The following is a 24,762-nucleotide window of genomic DNA, read 5'->3' on the forward strand; positions in this document are numbered from 1 at the left end:
CCTCCTCCTCCATCTTGTTCACTTGCCACCATATTAGGGTAAAAATCATTGTTTTTTGAATATCTTACAATAGCTATCAAATAAAAGGAAGTGATTAAAAACATGACCACTGAGTTTTGACAAATAGTAGAAAAAGAAAAGAGGAAATAACAATCTCACACTTATTAATATCAAGATAATTTTCATTAAAAGAATTTCATAAGAGTTTTTTCTTTCATGAGAAGACTCTAAAAAGAGTTTGCATTGTTTGTATAAATTCCAATCACCATGAGTACTTCTTTAATTGTGTCTATGGATAATGAATTGATAAGGGAACCAGTTGAAATGTTTGATTTCAATATACCTAGATTATCTGAGCAGAAAGTTAAACCAAAGAGGATAATTTAAAGCCACATTAAACAAGTGTACATTTGATGGATGAAATCCTAAAAATTTCATCAAATCACACCCTAGCCCTATCCACTTGGCTCCTGTGAGTTTAGATGAAGGAAAGTATACCATGTGCTATTGTACTACTACAGGTTTGAGACTTCAAGATGTTTCAGACTTTGTATTTTCAGAGTAGAGATACCAACTCCCAAAGTCTATGCAAATATTCTAAAGTGTGAAAATGTTCAAATCAGATTACTGCTGACCTGTAGATTCATTTGACTTGTGTGTCTGTTTTATCTTCTCTTTTATCTGGTGGATTAGACTAAGCAGATACATGGGTCCTGGTATATAGTCACTTATTTCAAATACTGATTGATTACTTTATAAGAAGCAAATGCAACAGAGCCCTAATATAGAAAGTCTACCATGATTCTATTATTTTCCTTTATTGACCAATCAGTTATGTTTTTATTCATTCTCAATAAGTGCATGAATTCAAATTACATGGTGAAATAGAAATAAATTATTGGTAACCATTAGAATGGGATTTGTGTGCATATAATTGATTGCTTCTTCTTGATTATCTTGATACAATGTAATACAATTAAATGTAAATTTTAAAATATTGACAGATTATTTGAGTGTGAAATCACATGGATAGCAAAGGTGTTGCAGTTATCTAAACTTTAGAAGAAAATGTGTGAATTTTCCCCCATAGTTCAGTGTAATCCAATACCATCATTTGGAATTAACCAAGATTCAGTACACAAGCTGTAGTTTTAGTATGATACCTGAAAAGGCCAAAGGAAGAAGAAGAAATAAAAAGACATCTCACACATAGAAATGGCTATTTGGTGATCACAATTCAATCCCCGTTATTCTTTGTGTCTATAAACCTTGAATTTTTTAGGATCTGAAATTGCATGTTGTGAATGTATTTGTGATATTTATTAGAAAACTGTTTTACATAGTTTATTCCAAATTTTCACTGGGTTATAAGAGAAGCAGAAGCTGTTGTCCCTAGTGCCCTAATGATTTTTTTTTTTAAAGAAAAAGAAGACAGAGGGTAATAAAGAAATAGTATCCATATAAAGAGAGATGTATTTGGAATTGAATCCATCAACAGATCCATGAACATAAGTGAAACTTTCTCAAAACACAAGAAAAGAATTTAGCATCATTAGAGGTGTTCTTGTGGGGTTAGTAATCCTGGACTAAGTTCTATGGGGAAGATGAAGAAAAGGGTTTGAAGGACATTTGAATGAAGGTTGTTCCCAAGGAGGAACTGGAAGCACTTCTGTGGGTAGGCCAGTTGTATGAGATGTGGCAAATAGATTTATCTGGCTCTAGCATTATTAAGTGTCCCAAAACTATTGCGGGGACATATGGTCCCAGGTGAAGATGGTTTTTCATTAAATCTTTGGATTTGCATTTATACATTTATTTTGAGGGAGTTGGACAAGCTTATAGTGATTCATCCCCTTGGGTCAGAGAGCTACCAAATAGAAAGAAGGCTCTACTTTATCCATATTAATTTTATAATTTTATTCTTATGTGGAGCTGTTTATCCTGTGATTTTTGCAAATATTTTTCATATTTTAATATTCTGTGTAATTATTTCTGTTGTACTAGAGTAACTGAAGTCATTTTTTTTTCATTTAAAGATGAAATATATTGGCTGTTAGATGAGATGGATGTAGAAGACAATCCACCTTGCATCACAGAATCATTCTCTGTTCTAACCACAAGCTGTAACATTTGCAGGTGTAGCCACAGCCTCATTGCTGTAACTAGTTCCCTCTCTGTAACTTGTTCAGTGTCTGCGTGTGCACGTATAACCAAATAATGTCTCATTCACTTGGATCCTTGTCTGCCTGCTCGTCCCTTTCATAGTCATGTGACCCCCATGCAATGCAGAGAAGAACTCGGCATCTGCTGAGACCCTCGCTGAACGCAAGAACGTGTGGGGAAGACTCGCAGGTGCGACCCTGTATACTCAATGAAAACTGTTTCCAGTTCCAGTACAATCTGACAGGTAAAGTTGAATCCCACTAGGACTGTTTTCCCTGAACTTTGATAATCTTGGTGTGTGCATGCTTTCCTAGCACTGGGGAGGGAGAGGACAACATATGTATGGGATACGAAACACTGAGACCTTAGTTCCAGCTGACTTTCTTTTTTATAATTTATTTATTTTTATCAGATATTTTCTTTATTTACATGACAAATGATATCTCCTTTCCCATTTTCCCCTCCAAAAATAATAAAAGAATAAATAAATAAAATAAACCCTGTTCCTTCCCCCCTCCCCCTGCTCACCAACCCACCCTCTCCCACTTCCTGGCCCTGGTACTCCCCTACACTTGGGCATAGAACTTCACAGGACCAAGGGCCTCTCCTCCCATTGATGACTGCCTAGGCCATCTTTGCTATCCATGTGCTGCTGGAGCCATTAGTTCCACCATGTGTACTCTTCGGTTGATGGTTTAGTCCCTGGGAGCTCTGAGGGTACTAGGTAGCTTATATTGTTGTTCGTCCTAAGGGACTGCAAACCCTTCAGCTCTTGGGTCCTTTCTCTAGCTCCTTCATTGGGAACCCTGTGCTCAGTCCAATGGATAGCTGTGAGCCTCTACCCCTGTGTTAGTTGGGTACTGTCAGAGCCTCTCAAGAGACAGCTATATCAGGCTCCTATCAACCAGCACTTGGTGTCATCCAAAATAATGTCTGGATTTGATGATTGAATATGGGAAGGATTCCCAGATGGAGCAGTCTCTGGATTATCATTCCTTCAGTCTCTGCTCCATAGTTTCTCTCTGCAACTCTTTCCATGGGTATTTTGTTCCACTTTTTAAGAAGGAACAAAGTATCCACAATTTGGTCATCCTTCTTCTTGAGTTTCTTTTGGTTTGAGGATTGTATTTTGGGTATTCCGAGCTTCTGGGCTAATATTCACTTATCACTGAGTGCATACCATGTGTAGTCTTTTGTGATTGGGTTACCTCACTCAGGATGATAATTTCCAGATTTATCCATTTCCCTAAGAATTTCACAAATTCATTATTTTTAATAGCTGAATAATACTCCGTTGTGTAAATGTACCACTTTTCCTGTATCCATTCCTCTCTTGAGAGACATCTGGGTTGTTTACAGTTTCTGGCTATTATAAATAAGGCTGCTATGAACATAGAGGAGCATGTGTCCTTATTACATGTTGGAGCATCTTCTGGGTATATGTCCGGGAGAGGTATAATTGGGGCATTAGGTAGTACTATGTCCAATTTCCGGAGGAACCGCCAAGCTGATTTCCAGAGTGGTTGTACCAGCTTTCAATCCCACCAGCAAAGAAGGAGTGTTCCTCTTTCTCCACAACCATGCCAGCATCTGCTGTCACCTAAGTTTTTGATCTTAGCCATTCTGACTGGTATGGGGTAGAATCTCAGGGTTGTTTTGATTTTCATTTCCCTGATTACTAAGGATGTTGAACATTTCTTTAGGTGCTTCACCAATACCATTCGATGTTCCTCAGTTGATAATTCTTTGTTTAACTCTGTACCCAATTTTTTAAATAGGCTTATTTGGTTCTCTGGAGTCTAACTTCTTGAGTTCTTTGTATATATTGGATATTAGCCCTCTATCAGATATAGAATTGGTAAATATCTTTCCCCAATCTGTTGGTTGGTGTTTTATCCTACTGACAGTGTCCTTTGCCTTACAGAAGTTTTGTAATTTTATGAGGTCCCATTTGTCAATTCTTGATCTTAGAGCATAAGCTATTGGTGTTCTCTGCAGGAATTTTCCCCCTGTGTCCATGTGCGCGAGGCCCTTCCCCACTTCCTTTTCTATTAGATTCAGTGTATCTGGTATTATGTGGAGGTCCTTGATCCACTTTGACTTGAGATTTGTACAAGGAGATAGGAATGGATTTATTTGTATTCTTCTACATGCTAGCTGCAAATTGAGTCAGCACAATTTGTTGAAAATGCTGTCTTTTTTCCACTGGATGGTTTTAGCACCTTTGTCAAAAATGAAGTGACCGTAGGTATGTGGGTTCATTTCTGGATCTTCAGTTCTATTCCATTGATCTACTTGCCTGTCACTATGCCAATACCATGTAGTTTTATCACAATTGCTCTGTAGTACAGCTTAAGGTCAGTGATGGTGATTCCACCCAAAGTTTTTTTATTGTTGAGAATAGTCTTCACTTATCCTAGGTTTTTTTTTTATTCCAGATGAATTTGCAAATTGCTCTTTCTAAGTCTGTGAAGAATTAAGTTGGAATTTTGATGGCAATTGCATTGAATCTGTAGATTGCTTTTGGCAAGATGGCCATTTTTACTATATTAATCCTACCAATCCATGAGCATGGGAGATCTTTCCATCTTCTGATATCTTCTTCGATTTCCTTCTTCAGAGACTTGAAGTTCTTTTCATACAGATCTTTTACTTGCTTAGTTAGAATCACATCAAGGTATTTTATATTATTTGTGACTATTGTGAAGGGTGTTATTTCCCTAATTTCTTTCTCAGCCTGTTTTTCCTCTGTGTAAAGGAAGGCCACTGATTTGCTTGAATTAATTTTATATCCAGCTACTTTGCTAAAGTTGTTTATCAGATTTAGGAGTTCTCTGGTGGAAATTTTGGGGTCACTTAAGTATACTATCATATCATGAGCAAATAGTGATAATTTGACTTCTTCCTTTCCCATTTATATCCCTTTGATGTCCTTTTGTTGACTAATTGCTCTGGCTAGGAGTTCAAGTACTATATTGAATAGGTAGGGAGAGAGTGAGCAGCCTTGTCTAGTCCCTGATTTTAGTGGGATTGCTTCAAGTTTCTCTCCATTTAGTTTGATGTTGGCCACTGGTTTGCTGTATATTGCTTTTACTATGTTCAAATATGAACCTTGAATTCCTGATCTTTCCAAGACTTTTATCATGAAGGGATGTTGGATTTTGTCAAATGCTTTCTCAGCATCTAATGAGATGATCATAATTTTCTTTGTGTTTATTTATATAGTAGATTATGTTGATGGATTTCCATATATTATACCATCCCTGTGTCCCTGGGATGAAGTCTACTTGATCATGATGGATGATCGTTTTGATGTGTTCTTGGATTCAGTTTGCAAGAATTTTATTGAGTGTTTTTGCATCAATATTCATAAGGAAAATTGGTCTGTAGTTTTCTTTCTTTGTTAGGTCTTTGTGTGGTTTAAGTATAAGAGTAATTGTGGCTTCATAGAATGAATTGGGTAGAGTACCTTCAGTTTCTATTTTGTTGAATAGTTTGAGGAGTATTGGTATTAGGTCTTCTTTGAAGATTTGATAAAATTCTGCACTAAACCCATCTGGTCCTGGGCTTTTTTTGGATGGGAGACTATTAATGACTGTTTCTATTTCCTTAGCAGATATGGGACTGTTTAGGTCATTGATCTGATCTTGATTTAACTTTGGTACCTGGTATCTGTCTAGAAAATTGTCCATTTCATCCAGGTTTTCCAGTTTTGTTGAGTATAGGCTTTTGTAGTAGGATCTGATAATTTTTTGATTTCCTCGGTTTCTGTTGTTATGTCTTCCTTTTCATTTCTGACTGTGTTAATTAGGATAATGTCTCTGTGCCCTCTAGTTAGTCTGGCTAAGGGTTTATCTATTTTGTTGATTTTCTCAAAGAACCAGCTCCTGGTTTGGTTAGCTCTTTGTATAGTTCTTTTTGTTTCTATTTGGTTGAGTTCAGCCCTGAATGTGATTATTTCCTACCTTCAATTCTTCTTGGGTGAATTTGCTTCTTTTTGTTCTAGAGCTTTCAGATGTGCTGTCAAATTGCTGATGTATGCTCTCTCCAATTTCTTTTTGAAGGCACTCAGAGCTATGAGTTTTTCTCTTAGGACTGCCTTCATTGTGTTCCATAAGTTTGGGTACGTTGTGGCTTCATTTTCATTAAACTCTAGAAAGTCTTTAATTTCTTTCTTTATTTCTTCCTTGACCAAGTTATCATTGAGTAGAGTATTGTTGAGCTTCCACATGTATGTGGGCTTTCTATTGCTTATGTTGTTATCAAGGAGCAGCCTTATTTCATGGTGATCTGATAGGATGCAAGGAATTATTTCAATCTTCTTATATCTGTTGAAGCCTGATTTGTGACTGATTATATGATCAATTTTAGAAAGGGTACTATGTGGTGCTGAGAAGAAGGTATATCCTTTTGTTTTAGGATAAAAAGTTCTATAGATACTTGTTAAATCCATCTGTTTCATAACTTCTGTTAGTCTCACTGTATCTTTGTTTAGTTTCTGTTTTCATGATCTATCCATTTCAGAGAGTGGGGTGTTGAAGTCTCTTACTATTATTGTGTAAAGCACAATGTGTACTTTGAACTTTGGTAAAGTTTCTTTTATGAATGTAGATGCCTTTGCATTTGGAGCGCAGAGGTTCAGAAATGAGAGTTCATCTTGGTAGATCTTACCTTTGATGAGTATGAAGTGTCCCTCCTTATCTTTTTTGATCACTTTAGGTTGAAAGTCAATTTTATTCGTTACTAGAATGGCTACTTCAACTTGTTTCTTGGAACAATTTGCTTAGAAAATTGTTTTCTAGCCCTTTATTCTAAGGTCTTTGTCATTGAGGTGGGTTTCCTGGATGCAAAAAAATGTTGAGTCCTGTTTACATACCCAGTCTGATAGTCTATGTCTTTCTATTGGGGAATTGAGTCCATTGATATTAATAGATATTAAGGAAAAGTAATTGTTGCTTCCTGTTATTTTTGTTGTTAGAGTTGGAATTCTGTTCATGCGCCTATCTTCTTTTAGTTTTGTTGGAAAATTACTTTCTTGCTGTTTTCTAGGATGTGGTTTCCCTCCTTATGTTGAAATTTTCCCTTTATTTTCCTTTGAAGGGCTGGATTTGTTGAAAGATATTATGTAAATTTTGTTTTGTCATGGAATACTTTGGCTTCTCCAACTATGGTAATTGAGAGTTTTGCTGGGTATAGTAGCCTGGGCTGGCATTTGTGTTTTCTTAGGGTCTGTATGACATCAATCCAGGATCTTCTGTCTTTCATAGTCTCTGGCAAGAAGTCTGGTATAAATCTGATAGGTCTGCTTTACATGTTACTTGATCTTTCCCCTCACTGCTTTTAATATTCTTTCTTTGTTTTGTGCATTTGGTGTTTTCATTATTATGTGACTAGAGGAATTTCTTTTCTGTTCCAAACTACTTGGAGTTCTGTAGGCTTCTTGTATGTTCATGGGCCTCTCTCTCTCTCTCTCTCTCTCTCTCTCTCTCTCTCTCTCTCTCTCTCTCTCTTTTTAGGTTAAGGAAGTTTTCTTCCATAATTTTGTTGAAGATATTTCTTGGCCTTTTAAGTTGGAGGTCTTCACTCTCTTCTATACCTTTTATCCTTAGTTTTGGTCTTCTCATTGTGTCCTAGATTCCCTGGATGTTTTGGGTTATGAATTTTTTGCCTTTTGCATTTTCTTTGACTGTTGTGTCAATGTTTTCTATAGTATCTTCTGCACCTGAGATTCTCTCTTCTATCTCTTGTATTCTGTAGATGATGCTTGCATCTATGGCTCCTGACTTGTTTCCTAGGTTTTCTATCTCCAGAGTTGTCTCCCTTTGTGAACTCTTAATTCTTTCTACTTCCATTTTTAGATCCTTGATGGTTTTGATTAATTCCTTCACCTGTTTGGTTGTGCTTTCCTGTAATTCTTTAAGGGATTTTTGTGTTTCCTCTTTAAGGGCTTGTACCTGTTTACCTATGTTCTCCTGTATTTCTTTAAGGGGGTTATTTATGTCCTTCTTAAATTTCTCTATCAGCATCATGAGATATGATTTTAGATCCAAATCTTGCTTTTCTGGTATTTTGGGATATCCAGGACTTGCTGTGGTGGGAGTACTAGGTTCTGATGAAGTCATGTAGTCTTGGTTTCTGTTGGTAAGATTCTTGCATTTGCCTTTCACCATCTGTTGATCTCTGGTGTTAGATGTTCTTGCTGTCTCTGGCTGGAGCTTGTTTCTCCTGTGGGTCTGTAAGCTGGTGTCAGCACTTCTGGGAGATCAGCTCTCCTTTGGTAAGACCAGTGCACAGAGGGCTGTGGATCAGCTGTCCCTGTCCCTCCTGAGTCCTGTGGTCAGAGCACTCCCTTGAGACAAGCTCTCCAATTGCAGGAAAGGTGCACAGAGGGCTATGGATTTGCCCTCCCTCCTAGTTGTAGAGGAAGGTAGAAAGGATCCTGTCCCAGATGCCCTGCTGCTTCTGCAGCCTGTGCTTCCTGGCTGGTCCCACCCTCCAGCTGACTTTCATGAAAACAAACATCCATTCATGGCTTATAGATGCATCAAGGCCACCCATAATCTCTGAAGAACAGCATGGCTTTAAAAGATACTGCAGTAAAGTATGCTTATTTCATGTTTTTCATTGTTTCGGTATATTACTCGTCTACAATATATTTTCCCCATAGGTAAATTTAAAAAAAAAAAATGGGAGTCCTGACCAGTCATGGATAGTAGAGAGGTAGAGAAGCAGTAAGAATCACATTATAAATGAATTATTTAGCCACTATGTTTGCCTTAGCATACAGGCAGTGCCTAAACCAAGAAAGTTGCTATTAACACTTACCATCTCCCTACCATCTCCCCACCAGGGGATATGTAAAAATGCTACCAAATACATGAGCATGGTAGGTCTAAGCATTGGCATCAATACTTAGGAACATACCATAGTATGCTTACACAAGCAAGATGCTTTGCCAAAAACTTCCCTGTTTCATGCACATTGGAACAGCTGAGATCACTCATGGTGCAAGTGTCTAGTTCTTTCATAGATGAATGACAGCATGGTAGATTCATACTTTTTCTTTGAGTCTTTATTTTCTATAGCAATTCTTCAGAAATACAACAAAAATGTACCATATTGAAAAGCATATTTTTTTCCAAAGAACTATTTATTTATTTTATATATATGAATACATTGTAGCTGTCTTCAGACACACCAGAAAAGGGCATCAGATTCCATTATAGATGGTTGTGAGCCATCATGTGGTTGCTGGAAATTGAACTCAGGACCTCTGGAAGAGCAGTCAGTGCTCTTAACCACTGAGCCATCCCTGCAGCCCCAATTTTTCTTTAACTATACATTAGTTGGTTATATATATATATATATATATATATATATATATATATATATATGAGAGAAAGAGAGAGAGAGAGAAATATTTTTGAAGATGTTTTTATTAACAGTCAAGGATCTTTCATACCCATGCCTATAAGGAAAGTTTTCCTTTCTTGGTTGTTTTAAGTCCTATTAATTATGAGGGCAGGATGAATTACTTTACAAGGCCATGATCAGTTTAAAATACCATTAGGCAATCCTATAAACCTTACATTCCCACAGATAGCACTTTCTCAGGATGTCTCCTGACACGCTCCCTAGAGTCTCTCCCAAAGACTTTAATCCCATTTCTGAGCTTTCCACTGTCTTGATCCAATCACTATCACAAGGTTCCACTCCTTACTTCGACCCCCTTGGAAGTTAAGATTTGGAAATATGGGGCTGGGGCACAAACAAAATTGGTGCCATGGCTTGATTGTTTTCTCTCTCATTTGTCTGTAACAAATAGTTTTTTTCTTAAACTAGTATTTCTTTATTCTTCTGCTTAGTGTCTCTCCTATCCTACCAAATGATCAGTATAATCATTTTGCTTTGTATCTTGTTTTGTTTTACCTCTAGAAAACAAACACTACATTCATGCAGTCTGTGTATTTCAGTTTTGTTTACACATTTGTTTTCTAACACAGTAATTGTATGAGGCATTGCAAAGAGACTCAGGAAGTTATAAAATTGTCTGTGGACTTCTCCCTTCCACCTATACAGATTATCAGAGCTTGGGTGTGGTTGGCAAACAAACCTAGACCTTTGAAACTCAGTGTTTATAGTCCTCTTCCTGTAGAATGGAGCACATGCCAGCTGAGTGAAAACATTTCCTGTGGCCAGGGCGTGAGGACCCGCCTGCTGAGCTGTGTGCGCAGTGATGGCAAGCCTGTCAGCATGGACCACTGTGAGCAGGTAACTCCTGTGGGATTGTGGGATAGGCTCTCTTAACCTTAGTCCTCGAGCGTCACAACACCTGACAGACATTGCAGACACTGACGGAAGAAGTGCTGCGCTGCCGTTGTATGTCACTGGATTAGACTTACTCAAAAGAGTAAGAAACGAACTCATTACTCCCGAGAACTTGTTAAAATATACCTGGTTTTCAGCAAACTGTTGGGGTTAGTGCCTTTACTACTTGTGGTGTGACTTCTTATATTGACAGGTGACTCATTTTGCTTGTGTGATAAGCACATCTTCTTCACACAGGATAGATGCTGACCCTGGATGTAGAAAACACTGACAATTTCCTCACAAATAATCACCAGATGATAAACTGTACAATGATCTTTTTTCCTCTCTCTCAATCTATGCAAAAGACCTCCAAGTAAGTTTTCAAATTAGGAGGTTCTGACTTTTTCTAATTTTATGGAATTTGGAGAAAAGCTACAGTCAGACCCATTTCAAAGAAGCTGACCCTCCCTTCCCAGATGTAAATTCAGCATATAGAAGAGCTCAGTAGAAATAGGCATATTATTACATTGCATGTGTCACAGAAACAACTTGCAGGATTGATAGGGTGCCAGTAATCACAGGCATCTACAAAAATGCTTGTAACATGTTGACAGGGTAACAAAGGTCTTTCTCAGTTGTTGTATTAGAGGATTCAGCAGAAACTAAAACAAAGACTTCCTTGCCATGCATAAAACAACCCTAAATATCAGTATTGTCACACTCCCTAACCAGCAGTACAGCTGTCATCTCTGATGCTGACTATAAACCAATCTTTCCAAGACTGGGTACCCCAATCTATAACATTCTGAAAATGGCTCACATTCTATAGACAACTATTGGCCAACTGCCATTGCTTTATTTGAAGACTTTATTTCCTCTAGTCTGTCTCTAATACACTGACTGCCTCAAGAAAGAAGTCAACCATCTACTACTGTTCCAGATAAACAATGGTCACGCTCAGACCTGTCCCCACCAAGTTAACATTCCTTCACAGTGCATAAATGATAAGGGTGTTTTAGCTAACAGGAGCACACTGTTGGACTGTAGAAGTTCAGGTGAGCTGCTGATTTTATTTTTGTCCCTGTTTTGTTTATGAACCCTTTAGCTATTAGTGTTGAGCTGCCTATGTGTGTACAAAAAATATTTTCTTTTGATGCAAGAAGAGATGTAAATTATTCTTACTAAAAATCAGTTTCCTTGTCTTCTAAATGGCATGTATCAAACAGATATTTAGTGACTATTCATTTAAAGAAGTCCTCAATTATTAATCTAGATAGCATATCTGTATCACATCAAGAGTCACAGATTCCTTTATGGCGCTTTCTGTGTTAGTCACTTAGAGAGTCATCATGCTGTGATAACTAATTTTAGCTTTGAGTAGATGTACTAATATTATTTAACATGTGTTAGGTGCCAAAGCTTTCCTAATTAAACATACATTCTATTAGAGTCACACAGCACACAGATCTCAGTATTCACTCTCTGACTCTTGGGTAATTTGTTCCTTCACTGAAATATCTTCCACTTTGATCATAATACAATATATAAATTATATCTAAACACTGATTTCAGGGAAGAAAGCAAACTGTTTTGTTGTCATCATTTTGTTGACTAATTAGAACTGTGATTATATTGCCCACTTGGTCATTTGGGATCTCAGAAGAATCATTTATTTTATCCCTGTTCCTGTTCTGAGTACTACTAGCCTTGCTGATAATTTTAATCTCTCTGTATACTGTCAGCCCATCCCAGGATGTCTGTATGGAGTGATGACATACCTTCCTACTTTGTTGTTGACTGAACGACATGGTAGATCTCTGCGTCATGTGACTTCATATTTTCCTAGCACCTGAGTGATGGGTCTTTGCTAGGGTTCAGAGCTCATAGTATGAAATTTTGGCTGACCAAACATCACTAGTGAAATAACAATAGTTGTTTTGATAGCTACCAATTTATAAGACAATGGGTGTTTGTTCTCACACCACAACATGGAAAGGTTATTACAGAATAAAGGGCACTCTCCCCTGTAAATGAATAACCAACCATCTGGCTAGTATTGAAGATGTATCTCATTGCATTTGCAGCGTAATCTGGAAAAACCCCAGAGGATGAGTATTCCCTGTCTGGTGGAATGTGTGGTCAACTGTCAGCTCTCAGGATGGACAACATGGACAGAGTGTTCACAAACCTGTGGCCAAGGAGGTATTTGGCTCCCCCTGTTTGTTCCTACTCCTAAAAGTATCTTGACAACTGGCAAAAGCTATAGTGAACAGGTGAAGCTAACACAGGGCTGATCCAGAGGAGAAAAGACCTCTAAGCATGCTGAGGGATCAGCAAGGGTGGAAGAAATGACTCTAACAGTGGGAGGTCACAGAAGAGCTGGCTAAACTGTGAGTCAATATCCCATCAGAAAATCCTATACTCTACCAGTTGAAAACATGGGGTTTTAGACTATGTGTTATGTCAGTAGAACTGGACACAGTGACTCAAAACTTGTTTCTACCCATGTATAGAAAGGGCTTGTTTCTGTTTCAAAGAGTTCATCAATCACATGAGCTGACAGAGACCCTGGAATGTCAACATCATTTCCCTGGATGGTAACATTGTTGTGATGTTCTTATGAGTCATGTTGGAAGTAGTGTGCTTCCCTTCCTTATGTATTTTTTATATGAGAGAAGGTGTAGTCATTGTTCCCAACTCAGGGCAAGGAGGTTATGACAGGAAATATTGTTTCTGAGAGAGCCAGCTGCTTCCCACATCCTAGGCAATGAACACAGGATGGACTAGAGTCTTGAAAGGTTGCAGTTTATCAGCTAGTAAATGTCAGAAACTTAGAGTAGAAACCTAGGAAGAAATCTTGATATCATGGTTAGTCAACAAGTAGAGGAGGAATAAGGGACCAGGTAGAAGAAGACATTAAGATCTGAATCTCAATACTCACCAGCAATACTCCAAAGCTGTTTTCTAGAAGTCCTGAGATGGTTATGGTTTGAGTTTCTTTCTACACTGTACAAATGGGCAGAGTTGGGTTATCCACACTTAGTCTTGGTTCAGTGGAGTCTTGGCTAAGCAGGAGTCAGCCTGCAACAGGAGCTCCTCTGAGAACTCTACTGTAAGATCCTAGAGAGGATAGAGATGAAAATGGAAGCCATGATGTGCACTGGGAAAATGTAGCTAAGGACAATGGTTGTTTTACAAAGAGCATCACTCACAATAAAAGAATGGGAATCTCAGATTCCAATAGTAGTAGTAGTAGTAGTAGTAGTAGTAGTAGTAGTAGTAGTAGTAGTAGTAATACTAATAGCTAACACACTGTAATCTTCTGCACAAATATAAACAAAAGCCTCAGGAAAACAAACGTTATGTCTTAGGACCCTGAGCTAGTTATTGTTCTATACAATTCCTAAACCATGCTTTAGAGGCGGCTTCCAGGAGAGACAATTTCAAAGTCAGATCAACCCAGGTTCAGATTGCAGCTCTTCAGGTGTTTAATTTTGCTGGAGTCAGCAGTTTTGCTCTATCATACATAGGTTTGGCTGAAGTTTGCCACCATGTGCCCCAGGCAACTGGGTTAGACTGAAGCCTCTAACAGCAGGAGGCAAAATGCATACCTTCTCTTTATAAACTTGAACTCAGGTATATCTTACAGTGCTGGAATGCTAAACCACACAGGGGTTTTGTTTATGGTTTGCCATAAGGTTTAAAAAGTCACACAGTATCTTAGTTATGGTGTGTATTACTGTAATGAAGTATCATGATCAAAGCAAGTTGGGTAAGAAAGAGTTTATTCAGCTTATGCTTCCACACTGCAGTTTATCCCTGATGGAAGTCAGGACAGGTACTCAAACAGGGCAGAAACCTGGAGGCAGGAACTGATGCAGAGGCTATAAAGAGATGCTTGATAATGGCTTGCTCCTCATGGCTTGTTCAGCTTGCTTTCTTATAAAACCGAGGCAAGGCATGACCACAATAGGCTGGGTTCTCTTCAATCAGTCACTAATTAAGAAATGCCCTTCAGGCTTGCCACCATCTAATCTTATAGGGGCATTTTCTTAATTGAGGCTCCCCCTCTCAAATGACTTTAGCTTGTATCAAATTGGTGTAGAGCTCTCCAGCATATACAGTATACCGCCTGCATTGTTGGAATGTTTGCTTTTATTTCTACCTCCTTATCCACCACTGCAGATCCCAAGCCCCTAGGTTACCTGTTTGACTTCTCCAATAGACTTGGTCACTTTTATTCTAACTTTTATAAACCATCCTTTTACTTTACTCACTATTCTTGTAATTTTTTTTTTAACCCTGTAGATATTTATGTCTTTGTGTCTGTGCATGAGTGCAAGTTCTCAGAGAGGTCAGGAGAGGGCATCAGATCTCCTGAAGTTGAAGTCACAGATAATTGTAAGCCTCTGGCCTTGGCTACTGGAAACAATCCAGGTTCTCTGCAAGAGCAATGTGTTCTCCTCACCACTGAGCCATCTCTCTAGCCCCTAACTCAACATGCTTTGGTATTAACCTAAGTGATATCTTAGTGAACGCGTCATCGAGTCTCTTCCTATTGACTTCTAATTGCTCACATGTTCATATATCCATTAAACAACTATAAATGGGCTTGACAACGTAAGGTGGGTCTTAAGGGGGCCACAGTGGAACGAGTGATAGTTTCCCTGATCCCATGCCTCTTATAGTCTAGCCAGAGGACCACTGATAGTAAACAGACACTGAACAAGACAAGAGAGGGTTGGGGTGGCGAGCAGGGAGGTGGGGAGGGAACAGGAGTTTGTTCTTGTTGTTTTTTTGTTTTGGGGGGTTTTTTTTTTTTTGGAGGAGAAACTGGGAGAGGAGAAATCATATGACATGTAAATAAAGAAAATATCTAATAAAATAAAGAAAAAAAGGTTGGTCGGAGAGTAGTGGTATTTACAACTAATTGATCACAACCAGTTACAGATTTCTTGCCAGGCGGTGGTGGCGCACACCTTTAATCCCAGTACTTGGGAGGCAGAGGCAAGCAGATTTCTGAGTTCAAGGCCAGCCTGGTCTACAGAGTGAGTTCCAGGACAGCCAAGGTGACACAGAGAAACCCTGTCTCGAAAAACCAAAAAACCAAAAAAAAAAAAAAAGACAGAGCATGCTAATGAAGATTCACACAGACGATAGTGTCGTTCACATGTGGATGCCTACTACCACAGCCATCTCTGTTCAGCCCAGAGGTGACACACCTCAGCCATATATGCAGGGCAGTTTCACCAAGGGTTCTAGTGGGATGTTCTGCTCCTGAGCAGTAAAGGATAACATGCAAAAGCACTTAAAGGACAGGTTTGCTTGAGAGGGTGACCCTCCGGGGAGAGAGCTAGCCCACACCGTCCATCTCTTTTGCGTCCTCTGCCCTGCCACCTCCCTCTGCATCAGCACACACTCTTCCCAGCACTCTCTAGGTCAGATCATACCTGGTTCCTCCTTGGCACATCCCCTTACACAGAGCATCTCAGCATCACCACCTCTGCTGCTTCCTAATGGCCACGTCCTTCATCTCCATCTGATGGCTACCACCCATACTCATCTGATGGCCAGCACCCTTGTGGGGTGCTCTAGTCTCCTCTGTCCCAGTGCGGCACACTTCATGGGTTACCAGAACTTCAGTTGTGATTTGTCCTTCCCCCAAGGGATTCTAGACTGTAAGTAAGCTGCAAGGGGAGAGGAGTCCGCAGCCGAGATCTTAAGCCTAAAGGCAACCCACCCGTCACTGGAGAGTTCCCTTTCTCTCTACCTAAGTAACAAAGTTTTTTACTCTCCACACCTAAGAAGGTGTCTAACAGGTGGAGACAGAAAATACACTTCTTGTGGTTTGTTTGGTTTTTTTTTTTTTTCTGAAAAGCCTAATTGTGTCACTGAAACAAGTCACTGAGTAATAGCAGCTCATCATGATATTCCAACACTTCGCCATTATATGTAAAACCCCGAAGCAGATGCTTAGTGTTAAAATGTCGCTTTCTGTGTTCAAGCAGTTTTGCTAATGTGGAGGACTAATCACACTGAAACTGTCTATCAGAAACTCCACAGGGCTGGAGAGATGGCTCAACGGGTAAGAGCACTGACTGCTCTTCCAAAGGTCCTGAATTCAAATCCCAGCAACCACATGGTGGCTCACAACCACCTGAAATGAGATCTGATGCCTTCTTCTGGTGTGTCTGAAGACAGCTACTATGTACTTTCATATAATAAATAAATAAATCTAAAAAAAAAAAGAAACCCCACAAACACCCCCCCAACCTGAGTCCCACGGTGGGAGACATGTAGATAATTCCAGCTTCACCCTAAATTCAGCTTTCCAAACCCCACAGAGTAACAAACAAATATAATTTTTCAGAAGAAAAGCTATTTTCTAAACTAAAGCCATGCAAGTATAGAATCAGATAGGCATCCATTCAAACAAATTTTTCATAAATGGGATAATCTCTTGGGGTGTATTATTTCTTAATCTGTAGACAGCTTTGTGTTCTAACCTGCTAGGCATAAAACTACAGTTTAAAAACCGGCCATAGCCCTGACTTCTGGAAAACCTGCCAGTAATTAAGATGTGGATGCGTTCAGTCATTCCTCTGGCCATGAGAAAAGGTTTTGAACAGTTAATGCCTACTATCCTGGTATCTCCTGATGTCTTCTCTAACTGTCAAGGGGAGAAATAAATTACATCATGTATTTTACTCATTGGATACAATGAATATAAAGCCCCTTTCTAAGAACTCAGAACGAACTGCATGGAACAGGTAAGATCATGGACAAAGTATACGAACTTCAAAACCCAGCATCCCAGTGGAGAGATGAGCGATGGGACCAACACAGGAATCAGGCCTACTAAGTGGTGTGATAAAACTAAAATTCATGGAAAATTACAAGAATCTGTCAGGAGAGGGCGACACTGAGGAGTTGGTATAGTTGCCCTACTTGAATAGCAAAGGTGTGGCCTTCAAACTAGTGATGTTCAACATTTAATTCCACAAGCAGTTTTGACAGCCTTTTGTGTTCCAAAAAGGCTTTAGGTTACAACCTACAGACAGAAATATAAAAATGAGTATAAATCTGGCCTGAATTTGATAGATAAATAAATGAGTAGATTGCACAGTACACAGGGGTCTTGTATACGTGACCTCTGGTTTCCTAAGCGCCTCCCTTCAGACTGTGTGGAAGGAATGAGGGTTAGCATTATACCCCACCACCCTCCAACTTCCCCACCAGTGCAGCCTTCCTACTACAACCTTGGGGTTCCTTGTCTTGTCTCCAAGCTGTGAAAATTCTGTATTTAAGTCAGGCCTTCATCCTCACATGCCCTGGTCTGGAAAGAATAACAGTCAGCACCCATCAAATACAAGCACGCACAGCACAAGCTCATTCTTGGAGCTGGAAAGGTTACATGTTATCGCTGGGAAATAACTGCAGACAGGCTTGTCTCTGGTAAGCGGTGTGCCAGCGTCTGTATGAGCTGGGTTTTTTGTCCTGCTGATTGTGGCCAGGGGACAGAGAGGTAAGATGAGATAAAGTGTACACAGGCACATTAAAGAGGGTGAGGGGTTACCTGAGAGTCAGCCTTCTGCCCCTGCAGTCCTGGGCTGACTGCTGTATCAAACGCAGAAGCTCACACAATTACCTCTGTTTATGAATTCACCAGGTTGTTGGCCCAGTGAGCCACGCTTCACTATCAAACTCACAGAATGTCACTGAACTGAGGGAAATTTTGAAATCGGTTCTGACTTTATCTTCTAAGCTCGTGAGCTGCCTCCTTAGCACACACCTGGAGTTTGTCACATAGTTTTTAATTGTGTTAAAGATTTCAAGGTCAGAACAGTTTGAATCCAATTTATTTCAGGTTAGAGAGAGGCTGATTCTCAGCTTCTCTGAGGGATCTTTTTAGATAGCTCTCCAAGATCAAAGCTAGTAATAGAAGAGCTTAATATTTGGATTAGTCATGTTCTTTGTCTATTGAGTTTTCATCGGCTCAGTGGAATATAGAGCTCCCTATATTTAGCATATCATGAATTATTCATAATTATCACTTAACCAATAAGACTCTAAAAATGTTAATATCAGGATATGGGTTTCCTTTCTTTACTATTTGATACTTTTCATTCAGTGTATATGAATTGATATTATTTTTCATTACTATATAATCCAGCCTGCTTCTTGTATTTCCCAGATGTCAAGTAATTTTTTCCCATCTATTTTAGACCACAATGAAAACAAAACTAATTTTATGAGAGTTTGAAAGCATGAGAACTTTCCTTCTTGTTATTATTACTATCATTATTATTATTATTATTATTATTATTATTATTATTATTATTATTATTATTATTATATTTCTAGATGTCTAGGCAAATCAGTAACCTTTACTTTAGTATCTACATAAAATTTGACTGGTGTGGATTTCTTGACTTGGCACAAGACTAATAGTTATAAAATTCAGACTCAGTTAGTCTATGGAATAGTTGGTTCTTACAACACAACATCAGGAAGCTGCTTGAAAGAATGGGGAAAAATTAGGCACGAAGGCCCAGGACCTTGTCTTCAAAGCCTGCTTTTCCAAAGGCAAATTTCAGAGCCTGGAAATGCCAGCTGGTCCTTTGTGACGCTCATGATATTTTATTCTATAAAATGGGGAAATATCAGTGTGGGTTTTTTTTTTCAATACTCATTGGTCAAGAACATAATTATCAATGCCAGATCTGCCTTAGTAACTTTTTCATAATGGTTGTATGGTGTGTTCTCCTAACGTGGAGCTGGGTAATAGGTGGTAACAGAGGCAGCAAAGAGACAGAGTATGTAAGCTGCAGAGGCTGCATTTGAACCTGGGTGCTGGTAGCTCCAAGGACCTTTTTGTTCTGCTAGTAGCCCTGTACATTTGATATTCTAGAGTCACTTCCTTGAAGATGATCTTGGTTTGATGCTACACCACTTGATGAAAATTATTATAATATACACATACATTTCAGAGTAAGCAGAGGAACTCTTACCTTGGAAAATGGGCACATGAGTGCTTTAAGAAATAGGAAGAGGGATGAATATAATCAAAACACATTACATGAAATTCTCAAAGAATTGATATTTTTTTCTGGAAAAAAAAAAAAAGAAGAAAGAGATCCCTAGGAACGTACTCTCCTGAATATGATGTAATGTCTCATCTGTCTTCTAGGATGATAACTATTAATATTATAGACAAGAAATTAATGGCTCTGGTGGTCTCTTCAGAAAAGAAAGGACAGAGCAGCTCCAAGATTGCTAAAATCCTTCTCTACATCCTTTTCTCTTTGGACGCTTGGGGATCTTTTCCTGAGTACTTACACAGTTTATATGCATTATAGGACCATGCCAGTTTTCATTTGTATTTCACATAGTTGCTGTGATGTTTGAGAACTGAACAGTGGGCAAGCCGGTAAGTCATGGTCTACCACCAAAAGCCTAGAGCTCTTGCCACGAAGCAGATCGTAACAGTACTTAATCATCCACCATTCAAAGACCTCCTCTGATAGTGCAGTCTGTCTTGACCTCTAAATGCTCTTGTTCCTTCCCCCAGTAACTAGCCTAGCTCTTAGACAGATGATCCTGGTGGAGACCAGCCGCCTCTGCAGTCTCTAGCCTTTCTGAGTTGGGCGTTCTCTAGGATAAAAGATGTCTGGGAATTCGAAGCAGTTTTCAGATGGACCCAAGGAATTTCTCTAGCATTCGAGCCTATGGGCTGCAGCTTGAGAGGGGACTTATCCACACATCTTTCATCTGTAACAAAGCTCAATCAGTGGTCAAGAGCTGGTTTTAAATCACTGTTCAGCATTGAAACTTCTCTGCATTGTCAGGCATTAGTCCTGCTCCCAAATTCCTCTCCCGCAATGTCTACAGTTGATATTAATGTAAGAACCGCCGGTGATGATTTTTTTTTTAAAGGACAGCTTCAATCATATGGTAGTACATAACCACAAGAGAAATGAGAGAGAAGCCGACAGATGGTCATGCTCACCTTGCTAGCTTTCACCATGTTTCTTTGTAGTTCCCATGTTCTTGAGAATCTCATCACTGGAAAGCACTCTTTGCTATTGAGGGAAGGAGATGGCCATGGCTACCATGTGCCATGGCTACCATGATCCATATATCAAGATACAGGGATCATATCTGTTCTTCTTTAGTTCCTTTCTCTTCCTTGCTCTGTTTCCATCTCCCTCCCAGTAATTCTCTAGTCTGCATTCCATCAGTCCACCAAACAAATCACTTCAACGGGACATCAGACTGGGGCTGCATTTCAGGAACACCCACCTATTACTATTCTGATTTAAGGCATGATTAATGGATGCTTAGAGAAATGACATAATCTTTGAAGAACCACAGTTAGTACTGTAACACAGGTGGCTTTACTCCAAAAGCGAGTGCTTTCTCATCTGGCCCTGGCCATGAGTGTTGGGTGCTATAATTCAGTTGCTTGGTCTTTTGAGAAAGATTGATATTGCCTTTAGCCTTGCCCTCTGAATTCCTATGAACTTGTCACCCAAATTCATACACTTCATAGTTTCCTTTAGCAAAAACTAACTTACAGTAACATGTCTGTGCCCTTCTCCCATGAAAACCACTTATGTGGCTTTATATCCTTTTCCTAGTAAATTATCAACAACAACACAAAGTTTCCTTGCATATGAAACACTCCATTTCAAGCCGGTGGTTATGTACTCATATTAAAAATAAATAAGGTATCACTGTGAAGGGAAAGTAGAAATATTAGTAAGAATGTTAGAAGGCCAGGTCACTTGGTGTTCCATTGCTCCTTTGGTAGTAAATCTCCATGGCTGCAAGCTATGTGCACAGGTATTGATCAGTGGATTCATATGGGTTGCTCAGATGTTTCCTATCACTAACTTGTGGAGGATTGTGGACATCTTTGTCAATGTTTTTTTTTGTTAGTCTCATTTTCTATCCACCATCCCTTTACCTATACAAACACTACCCCCTGTGTTATTTTCTTGAGTCATATCAAAATTGTCTATGGTTACCCCAAACAGCTAACTCTGCAACTTTGCTTTAGACTCCAGAAGAATTCTTAGCTGAAGCATGCTGCAGGGGAGAACATGATGAGCAATGAGATCCAGCTGGACAAGCAGAATGGGCGACTGCTGGATTTTTTTTCCCGTTGTCTGAGGCTTGTTTTTTAAAAGAGAAATCTTCTTTTATGCTTATATTGAGAAACATAAGTCCAAGCAAGAGAAGGCAAGAGCATGCCCAAAGTAATTCCCCCTTCTCGCTATGGAAGCTTGGGATACATGTGGCAGCACCCTTCACTGTCATCTGGAAAAGCCAGCCAGAATATAGGGAATGTGGCAGGTTATGAATTTTATAACTGTGGACACTCCATAAGCAACAAGATACAGGAATCAACAGGTACCGTGACTTGTAAATTCATCACAAACCTGTTTGAAGTATTCCTGAAAACATATATACAAATAAGAGTGTATAGACTAAGCAAGTTGTATTTTGGAATATATATATATATATATATACATATATATATATATGTATATATATATATATATGTATATCTATATACGATATATACAAGAATTGATGAACAAAAGAAGGCTTATATTTGAAAGAGACCAAGGAAGGGTATGGAGAAAGGTTTGAAGGAAGGAAAGAGAAGGGGAAAATGTAAATTATATTATAATCTTAAAAGTTAAAACATAAACACTTTACTATATTATAGATACCTCGTAGAATGTTCATATGCAGTATGAGATATACCTAGTTTATTCTCATCATCTGAATGTTCCACACCCAAGTCTTCTTAATATGAGTGTCTAGGTCTCTGTGTGCTATATAACATTAGGATGCTCATGAGCTTATAAAATCCATTCTCCTTTCCACAGCCTTCTTCTGTCAGCATGCCATTTTACCACTCGTCAGGGAATGTTAATCAATTCCTAGCTATAGGTGGAATGGGGACCCACAGCAAAGGCATTATTGAAAGGGTGGTCTTCACACTGAAGATCCAAAGGAGGCCAAGACATGAAAAGTGACTAAAAGATCAAAGACTTTATGATCGTGCTACAAATACCAGTCGTGGAAAATGGATTTTCATAGTGTAATCAGGAACTTATGTAAGAAACCCACATGGCTGATTTATGCTTTATCCTGATGGTGAGCACACAGTCATAATTATGGTGTGCATGGTACTCAGCACAGGATAAACTCAGTTTCAGACTTCTAAGTTCCAGAAAAAGAATCCCATTTAAACATTTTTTTTAGTACTTATTAAAAATAATTTCATTTCCATTTAAAAGAGACTCACTTTTAAATGACATTTTTCCCAACCTGAATTATCCTCAGATAACAAGGCCTGTATTCTTAGTTTTATTTTACAGAACAGGAAATTCATGCTCAGAGGACTTTCATACAGTCCCATCATTTTCTAGCTGTTCATTTGAAAGAATTATTTCCAACTACAGATGACTGCTGCCAAGCCCAGTTTCTTTCCACTGTGCCTCAGCTGCTTTAAAAAATCTTCTTCCTCCATCCTTGCTGTGATTTTTAATTCCTGTAGTTTGACTATGCCTTCCATATTTTTGCTCCCCAGCAAGATTCATAATCATAAACCTGGTTGTCAAGACTCCTACTGCTTGTAGTCTCCAATAATCACTGCTAAGAGAGACTGGGTAGGCTGAGGGTTCTATTCACTCTGAAGTGGATCCTCAGAACCCTGGAACTGTTTACAGCTGTTAACAGACACCATGACCAAGGCAAGTCTTAAAGGACATTTAATTAAGGGACATTTAGTTGTGGCTGTCTTACAGGTCAGAGGTTCAGTCCATTATCATCAAGCAGGGAGCACGGCAGCATCCAGGCAGGCATGGTACAGGCAGAGCTGAGAGTTCTACATCTTCATCTGAAGGCTGCTAGCAGAATACAGGCTTCCAGACAGCTAGGATGAGGGTCTCAAAGCCCACACCCACAGTGACACACCTATTCCAACAGGGCCACACCTACTCCAACAGGGCCATACCTTCTAATAGTACCACTCCCTGGGCTGAACATAGGCAAACTATAACACACTACAGAATCAAGCCCATATCATGGTGTCATCTGCATTTCCTCTTGCTCCATTTTCAACTTGAAAGTTCAGAATCAGTGACCCTTTAATTGTAGGAATGCATTGGCTATTCAATATAGTGAAGATATTCTTGGCTTAAAAAGAAAAAGTGATATAATGGGAATTGGGAAAGCCTGTAGAATCTCCAAGCCTGTTCACGATTCCCTGCCTTCACTAGAAATGTTTATGTTAAACCTTAAAGAACCTTGAAGAACAAGGTATCTTAAGTAAAGATTTACTATATGCTTCTTGTTGTTAATGGGCCCATTCGAAGATTTCATCTTTGTATCTTGATAGCAACAGAGAGTGTAAGCCCTGTGGTTACACTCCTGATGACTGGCCTTAGGGTTTCATGGTTTAAAAATTAACATCATCATCATTTTTAATACTCTTAATAATCCTTTGAGAATTTCATACAATGTCACTCTTACCCTCTTCATTCCCATAACGCCTCCCAATCAACCCCCATCGCTTTATCCCTTCCTCCCCATAAGGCCTTCCAACCCCCCCCCACCTCCTCCCCATAATGCCTCCCATCCACTCCCACCCCCTCAGCCTCCAGCTTCATATACTCTTTATTTTATTTTAAAAATTCACAAGTGCAACTTGAGCTACGTAATATTGGTCTATTACCAGAGCAAGTTTGACCTAACAGGGAACATGCCCTTAAAGAAAAACAACTCTCCCTCCCCTAGAAACCATCCTCCTCTCCGCTCCTCAGTTTGGGTGAGGACCACTCAGGAGTGCCTTCTCTCCCTGCTAGAATATCAATTAGCTTGACTTGTTGCATACCACCACTGCTACTCTGAGTTCATGAAGGCAGAGATCTTATCATGTTGAAAAGAAACTGGTTCACCCTGATCCTCCTTCACTTCTTGATATCTTCACTGATAAGGTATGAGAAATTCACTAATCTATGGGTAGAGCGATATGAATTTACTATGTTCATTTAGTAATATTATCTGGACCTGAAAGTTCCCGAAGTATTGGTTCTTGGCTAGAGTTACAGTGTGGGTATATGTTTCCTCCTGTAGAGTGGGCCTGAAATCCAATCAGAAAGTGGTTGTGAAGCTCTGTACCATTTGTACCACTATTGTACCCAATGACTTGCCACACTGGTCACATTATAGTTCATGATGTTTGCAGTTGAGTAAGACTGTTGGTGACTT

At 39.1% G+C, this 24,762-nt stretch overlaps 1 protein-coding gene across 2 annotated transcripts in view; it reads left to right on the forward strand.

Annotated features, from left to right (window-relative positions):
- Thsd7b (thrombospondin type 1 domain containing 7B) overlaps positions 1-24,762 on the forward strand; it is an 895,860-nt gene that overhangs the window by 840,646 nt on the left and 30,452 nt on the right. For both annotated transcript variants that reach the window (XM_031381328.1, XM_031381317.1), the window contains 3 exons: positions 2,266-2,407; positions 10,319-10,434; positions 12,558-12,675. In XM_031381328.1, coding sequence (XP_031237188.1) covers positions 2,266-2,407; positions 10,319-10,434; positions 12,558-12,675 — 376 coding nt within the window. The remainder of the gene's footprint in view (positions 1-2,265; positions 2,408-10,318; positions 10,435-12,557; positions 12,676-24,762) is intronic.

This window comes from Mastomys coucha, unplaced genomic scaffold, assembly GCF_008632895.1.
Source record: "Mastomys coucha isolate ucsf_1 unplaced genomic scaffold, UCSF_Mcou_1 pScaffold1, whole genome shotgun sequence".
In the NCBI taxonomy this organism is placed as follows: domain Eukaryota; kingdom Metazoa; phylum Chordata; class Mammalia; order Rodentia; family Muridae; genus Mastomys; species Mastomys coucha.